Source organism: Oryza sativa, chromosome 1 (genome assembly GCF_034140825.1).
Source record: "Oryza sativa Japonica Group chromosome 1, ASM3414082v1".
Lineage (NCBI taxonomy): Eukaryota > Viridiplantae > Streptophyta > Magnoliopsida > Poales > Poaceae > Oryza > Oryza sativa.
Genome location: NC_089035.1, coordinates 16,748,300 through 16,755,491, shown reverse-complemented (window position 1 = coordinate 16,755,491; position 7,192 = coordinate 16,748,300). Strand labels below are relative to the sequence as shown.

Below are 7,192 nucleotides of genomic sequence, written 5' to 3'. Positions count from 1 at the left end.
CGGATTTAAAGCGAAGTGGGAAGGTCCACACATAATGCGAGCAATCATCGAGAATGACAAGATAATATTTAAATCCCGACACACTAGGAATAGGTGATGTCCACAAATCACAATGCACTAAATCAAAGTTTGCCTTGGCCCAACTAGTACTAGTGGGGAAGGGAAGACACACATGACGACCTAATTGGCAAGTATAACATAAAGAGGTGGTGACTCTGGGTGGTGGGATGACAGACGCCTGTGCGAAGCGAATGAGAGCCTCATGACCAAATTGGCCAAGACGACAATGCCAAAGGTCAATGTTGGTGGAGGTAGTGACAAAGGCACGTGCAGAGGCCGCCGAAGAGTACGCATCTGCCGGGAGAGGATAGAGGTCACCGGAACTATTGCACCTGACGATCTCGGCCTTGGTTGGGTAATCCTTCACAGAGAGGCCAAAAGGGTCAAGTTCAACGGATCACCAATTATCACGAGAAAAACGGCATGCGGAAATAAGGCTCTTAATAATCTCAGGGGAAATGAGAACATTGTTAAGGACAAAGGAATGATTAGGGTAATGTAAAAAGGCACGACCAATAGAGGTAATAGGGAGAAGGGAGCCATTGCCAACAATAATATGAGAGGGAGTATTGCGGGTGGAGCTTTGGGAGGTGGTGAGGGTACCGGTGTTAGACATCATATCAGAGGAACCACCTGAGTCCATGTACCATTTGGTGGAGGGCGGAGTGGTCAACGTCACCGTGTTGTACGCGCTGGCGAGGACCCAGTCCACTGGAAAGGGGACTGTGCTTGTGCTGCAACTGGATTTGGCGGAGCAGTGGTTGGAGCCGTGTACTGGGCCGGCCTGGGGAGAGCTGCGAAGGCCGGCTATACTTGATGCTGGGCTGGCGTAATGGGCCCAGGCGTGGTGGTGAAGGCGGTTCCAGCAAAACCAGGCCATGTGCCGAGAAGGCCTGGCCTAGCCTGGCCCAGTCACATGTGGATGCTTCCTGTCCATGGATTGAAAGCAGTGGGCCAACCCTGGTTGGCCCGAGGTGCTGCCTGGGCGCCAGCGTTGCCCTGGGCGCTGCTGCTTCCATTGCCGCCGCCACCGCTTGTGCCTGTACTACCGCCACCGCCACCACTGCCACCACCACCATTGCCGCGGCTGCGACGATGATTGTTGTTGCGGGAGTTGCTGTTGGAGGTGTTGGAGGAGGTCGCCGGGTGAGCGTTGGTCGAGGAAGCGGCGAGGAGCGCCATGGCGGTGCCGGCTGGCCGGTGGCCTTTTGTGAGCTCGTCGAGGAGGAGCTGTGCATGGGCCTTGGCGAAGGTGGGGAACGGGACTTGCAGCGGCAGGAGGGAGCGAAGGTTGTCGAACTTGTCGTTGAGGCTGCCAATGAGCATGAGGACGAGGGAGCGGTCCTTGATGGACTCGCCGACGTCGGCAAGGTTGTCAGTGAGGACCTTGAGCCGGCGGCAGTAGTCACCTATGGAGAGATCACCTTGCTGGAGATGATGGACCTCAGCGGTGAGGTTGACAGCGCGCCGCTCGCCATTGTCGAGGAAGTGCAGCTCGAGATCACGCCAAACTGAGCGGGTGGTCGTGGTGGGAGAGATGACTTCCTGCATGAGAGTGGCAGAGATTGAACCGTAAAGCCATCCGAGAACGACGCAATCCATCTGCGTCCAGTCGGCTTGGTTGAGGCGAGGAACATCGGAGAAGACATGCTCGGTGAGAGCAAACTTGCCGAGCGCCACAACGAAGAGACCACGCCTATGGGAGCAGTTGTCGGTGTCGAGGTTGAGGGTGACGGGGACGAGCGCCTTCACGTTGAGGACGGCGATGGCTTGATTGTGAAGCGTGGCGATGGCGTCGGTGTCGATAGTCAGCGGTGGCACGACGGCGTCCTATGACGGGGCGGCCAGCGTGATGTTGAAGGCAAGGCGAGCAAGGGCCGCCAGAACTTCAGGGGGAAGGAGCGCCACGGGCGTCGTCGGGGGCGCGAACGTCAGCGGAGGCGCGGTCCTCGTCGGCGGAGGTGCGGTTGTCACTGGAGCCAGCGGAGGAACCGTGGAGGAGACGGCGTCGTTGGTGGCTGGGGTGTCGTAGGCTCTTCGGACCTTCCATTATAATTGAGAGATGAAATGAATAATTCAAGTCATTAAACAAGCATAATGAAATATCCTACGCCTCGAGAGAGGAATATTGGAGACATTACTGGTCCTTTAGCCTGCCAGTCAACTTCAGCCTGAGATGTGCCCGTCAAACCACTCGAAGGCGGTGACCAGATGTGTTACACATTCAGGAGACTTGACAAAAATGGCTAAAGATCTACAACATCTCAAATATTCTTAACTCATACTCATGTGAATCTAGTTCCCAGGATGTGCACTAGATTCACACTTTCATCTCAAGCATGATTATACATAGCAAACACAAATAAGATGAAAGCGATTATAAACTACATCTACTTTAGTTACATTGGCCGACCGGCCAAATAAATAATAGAACAGCGGAAGCTTGTCTACCCAATCCACAAGCACACCGACTAGGGGTTTACACCATTAAGTTCAAGTCCTACAAGAAGCAGTCGATTACCTGCATCACTCAAAGACTAAGTCTAAATCCTGCAAGCAAAAGTTAATTCAACAGCAAGAGTCAGTATATTATTAGAAATAATGTACTGGCAAGCACCAAGACAAGCCTAACACCCTACTTGCAAGGCATATAATCAAGGAAGGCATAGTATGGTTCTTTTTAGCATAAAGCAAGTTTTATTTGCATAAAACACATTCAAAACGGATTTGCTTTCAAATAAAATTTCAGCAAGTTAGTACTTAGCATAAGGGCATCAAAGTAGGCATTAATCATGTATAAATATTCACCTCATTGCCATCCATGGCAGCAAGGAGATCATTCTCAAATCTCATCACAATTTGAAGGTAAATTTCAGCATTTAGGAGAATAAACACAAGTCTATACTCAATAGATATCCACACGTCGCTCTTGACCGCGAGCACGGCTAATCGATTAGTTTTTACTCTGCAGAGTTTGTACACTTTACCCACATGATGCGAAATAATAATCATGCAAGAGCATGGCACGCGATACATAAGTACCCGATTTATTACCCGCAACAAAGCTTTTCCAAAATTCATGATTTAGCCTTACACCAGCACGATACGTGTTACTCCATCCTAAGCCATACTCGATATATGACCTAGAATCGTTAAGTGGCGGGCCCACGCCTTAAACTTAACGCCGTGGTGGCGGACACAACGGGAACCCACCACGTGGCACAGTACCGTTGTATTGGACACGCTTAGTCACCTAAACTACCACGTCGGGGTAAATAGGAAGCTCCTCTGAATTATACGAACTCATACACACCGGCCTACCAGAATGTAAGACTAAACCATAAATAATTTACTAAGCTTGGGCTATCCCATACTAGCACATGTGGTTGTACTGTATACGAAATGAACTGACATTGAGTGAAGTCGTTAAGTCGGTTTGGGCGCACACTCCTCCTATCGATACATAACTAATCACCATATGTGCACCACTTGAGGCCCAAACCTAAAATCGATGTTTTCCACCATTTTATTTATCAAAATCACAAGTATTAAAGTTCTATCTAGATTATTTAAAAATCAATTTTCATGTTTGTAATGAGCCCATAATAACAAGGAAGACCATTCTAAGCATGGCTAAGCATTATAGTAACCTAGTGTCACCAAAACTCATATATAAAATGGTATAGTCATATTGTTCCTAAGGTTAGAAATGAGGGATATGGATATATGTGGAGTTAAGGTGATAATGCAAGTAGTAGGAGTTTATCTAACAAGTTTAACAAAATTTTAATTTATTAGTGTACAATCGACATGCAAGATTTGCAAATATTTTCAATAACCTCCAAAACATAGGTTCAAAGTGATCAAAGAGAGGGAGGTGGGACTTGCCTTGTAACTGGAAAAAGTCAGCAACTAAATCACTTCTTCACCGTTTAGGCAATCATCTATACAATGTACACGTTATGCAATTAAAACACCGAAATATGCGAAAAATCCAAAATGCTCTAAAATGCATGATTTGTGCACATTGGATAGGTACTGGTCTAAAATGAATTTATGTGAAAGAATTTCTATTTTATCTCATTTCATTTGAGAGTTATGAATTTTAGAAGTTTCGTCGGTATAGTGTAGGATTTACTTAGGTACTATTGTGAACTGCTGTCGTAAGGTGATTCTTATTAAGTTCATGTTTGTTGGGGTGAATATATGTGTTGTCTAAGACTAACACATTTGATTTCATAATTTCATAATTTCATAAGTTTTAACGTGTTCTAGTCATATAGTCCCTATACGTACATGGCTTTGGAGATTGAGGTCCAGAACTTGCTCTAACTTGCTATTGTTGTATAAAATGAGTATTTTAGTTAACTAATCTAATCTTAATTCATAATTTTAGAGTTTATATTATTTTACTACACATTTTTATAATTAGAGATATTCTATGTTAGTTACTTAACTTATCAACCTAAAGATTGTTGCATGAGCTAAGTTCATCTAAGTTTTGGTATATGGGGATGGAACTATGGCTCCACTGGTTCTAACAAGTTTTATTTGGATTTATATGGAGATACCATGCATATATATACTTATTCATATGTTTTGTTTAACCACTATTATGTGTTTAGTACCTATTCTACCAAGTTAAGGTTTAGAGCTATGGTCTGTACAGAGGGTGCCATAATTCACTCTACTAGGTTGAAGTATATTACTTGCTGGTTCTACAGAAATTTGGTTCACTTCATTTAGACTAAAGATGAATTTTCTACAATTTTTACAATTTAAGGTATGCTCCATGTTGCTTATTCCTTACATAAATGCTTAGGGGTTTTTATTATACTGTAAGTATGTCTTTTTATTTTATAACATTGAAGTGCACGACTCTATGATTCTACGGAACTTGAGTTTACTCAAAAAGGATCTAATATGAATTTTATATAAACTTCTAAAGTTCAGTTCATGCAAAACTAGTTATTTTAAAGACAATAGTTTTAGAGGCATTTGATGTAAAGTGTTTATATGTTTTATTTTACTTTATTTTTAGAGAACATGTTGGTGGATCTGTAGAAACTAAGTTTGCTATAAAATGAGTTGAAATGAATTTTTTATGCATTTTATAAGTTTGTATATGCTTTATGTATGATTTATCTTAGATAAATTTTAGAGGCTACATTTGTACTGTGAGTGCAAGTTTTTATGCAATAACACTAAAGTTCATGATTCGATGAGTTAACAGTAATTTGTATTACTCTAAAATGAGTTGTTTCCAATTTTTTAAGGATTTTACAAATTTACATGTTTTTCTGATGAAAATATAAAGCTTTAGGCATTTCATTTAGATTTTTCCAGAATTTAAATAGATTCGGTCCACAGGTCAGTTTCAGGCCAATATGCAAAAAGGCTCCTAGAGTTTCAGGAAATCAACCCGCAGTTCTATGACTGTTCTGTGTGTGAGGTAGGTTTTACAAACTAGTACCTAGAGTTTTGATTCTTCTCAACAGAGGTCCTTGGTTTGAGCTGACACAGAGCTAAGCCATGGCCGAGCTCGTTCTCGAGCTCGCCGGTGACAAACGATGACTCGTTTGGGGGTGCGAAAAAAATACAAAATGAAGATCATGTTATTGCGATTCCATTCCTTTACTTTTCTCGGTTAGAGGACATCGGAGTAACGCCGGCGGCGAGTCCGAGCGGAGGATGTTTTGGCATGGGTAGACATGTTGTGCTATAGACTGGATGTACCCAAAGGGATGCATGCATGTATGTTCTATAGGCTGCAGGGTGCTCACCGAATCTCGGACGAGGTACGGGTAGGCCTGGATAGTGACGATGATGCAGAGGATATCCCCGCGGCGGCGGAAATCGGCATGGCAACGGTGACAACCACAATCCGGACTCCGGGCTGCCAAGAAATATAGTGGAACGGCTCAAAGACCATCTAAAGATGCTACACGAGTGAGGAATTGCGCCGAAGCTCACCCGGGATCAAGGAATCGACGACGGTGGTCGGCGGCCGGACCTGAGGAAGAAGACGCCGATCTCCCTCATCGTTGCGGCACTGGCTGGGGTTCTTGAGGGCTTTCGAAGAGGACGTCGAGGCTATCCTGGTGGCGCAAGAGTTCGGCTTGGGGTGGCTCGGTTCGGTCGGAACGACGACGAGAACCCGACGACGGCGTCCAGTGCGCGCTCCAGAGCATCGTCGGCGAGCTCTGCGTTCCCGTGGCTGCAGTGGATGAAATGACGTGGTGTCAAAATAGAAGATGATCGGCATGATGAGGAGAGTATGGAACGGTAGAAGAGAGAAGACGACCACGGTACAATGGCGATGGCGACGGCCGTCATCTCCACGGCCGGCGGCATGGTCGAGATGGAAAAGAAAAGCCGGAGCTCTCCCCCTCGGTTTGCTCGGCTCAGGAGTGGTAATGTGAAGGAGGCGATGCAGCTGGGTGGAGGTGAAGCCTCGGTTCGGCGCTGCCACGTCGAGGCCACGCGTAGACGCCGTCCAGTGCCGGTCGGCGCCCTCAGTCTCTCTCTCTCTCGGCTGTCACTGTGTTGGATGGAGGAGAAATAGAATATGGACAGAGAAGAAGTGACTCAGAGAGGCTTCCATGTGGGTCCAGGGCGAAGGGAACAAGGCTGGAGTGAGAGAGGTGGGTAGAAGATGGGGTGTTAATTGATTTTGGACGAATTTTCAGGATTATTTCTCTCCATCTCACTCTGTAGTTCTATAGTTTCATTTGTGAGTGTGATAAATTCTCGTGGATTTTTCTGGATGTATATAAAGTTACCTAGTTTCTATTTTCTTTGGTTGCACTTAAAAATTATAGATAGATTACTCTCAGAAATTAGGAGAAAAGGGGCTCTTTGGAAACTAGTTTTGATTTTTAGGAGACCTAAACAGAGAAGATAAATTCTGGAAAAATTATATTTATTCATGATAATTAACCTAGTATTTGAATAAATTATTTCCCCTATACACTTCCATGCAGTTAAATACACTTTTAGACAAGGTATGGTTTTAGCCAATTAGGAGTTATAATTAGTCTATTATTTGACTGGTTTAACTGATTTATTTGAGGTATCAAATTTAGTTATTAAATTGTACCGAAATTACTGTGTGTTGTATATGTTAATTAGA

The 7,192-nt window shown here is 44.7% G+C and overlaps 1 protein-coding gene across 6 annotated transcripts; it reads right to left on the bottom strand.

Annotated features, from left to right (window-relative positions):
• LOC9268054 (uncharacterized) lies at positions 1 to 6,577 on the bottom strand. Of its 6 annotated transcripts, XM_066311242.1 has the most exons (5): positions 6,368 to 6,576; positions 6,034 to 6,277; positions 5,844 to 5,956; positions 3,949 to 4,004; positions 1 to 2,610 (listed from the first exon to the last, which is right to left on the bottom strand). In XM_066311242.1, the coding sequence occupies exon 5, from the start codon at positions 1,660 to 1,662 to the stop codon at positions 973 to 975; it is 690 nt and encodes a 229-aa protein (XP_066167339.1). In that variant the 5' UTR covers positions 1,663 to 2,610; positions 3,949 to 4,004; positions 5,844 to 5,956; positions 6,034 to 6,277; positions 6,368 to 6,576; the 3' UTR covers positions 1 to 972. The 6 variants fall into 6 exon arrangements, with proteins under 6 accessions (XP_066167339.1, XP_066167347.1, XP_066167343.1 ...); XM_066311250.1 differs by lacking the exon at positions 3,949 to 4,004 and having other exon boundaries at positions 6,368 to 6,577; XM_066311246.1 differs by having other exon boundaries at positions 5,844 to 6,277; positions 6,365 to 6,576.
• Positions 6,578 to 7,192: the final 615 nt, after the last annotated feature.

Bases quoted from the DNA above. Each gene is read 5' to 3' on its own strand.
- LOC9268054 (XM_066311250.1), bottom strand. From the start codon at position 1,662: ATGGATTGCGTCGTTCTCGGATGGCTTTACGGTTCAATCTCTGCCACT.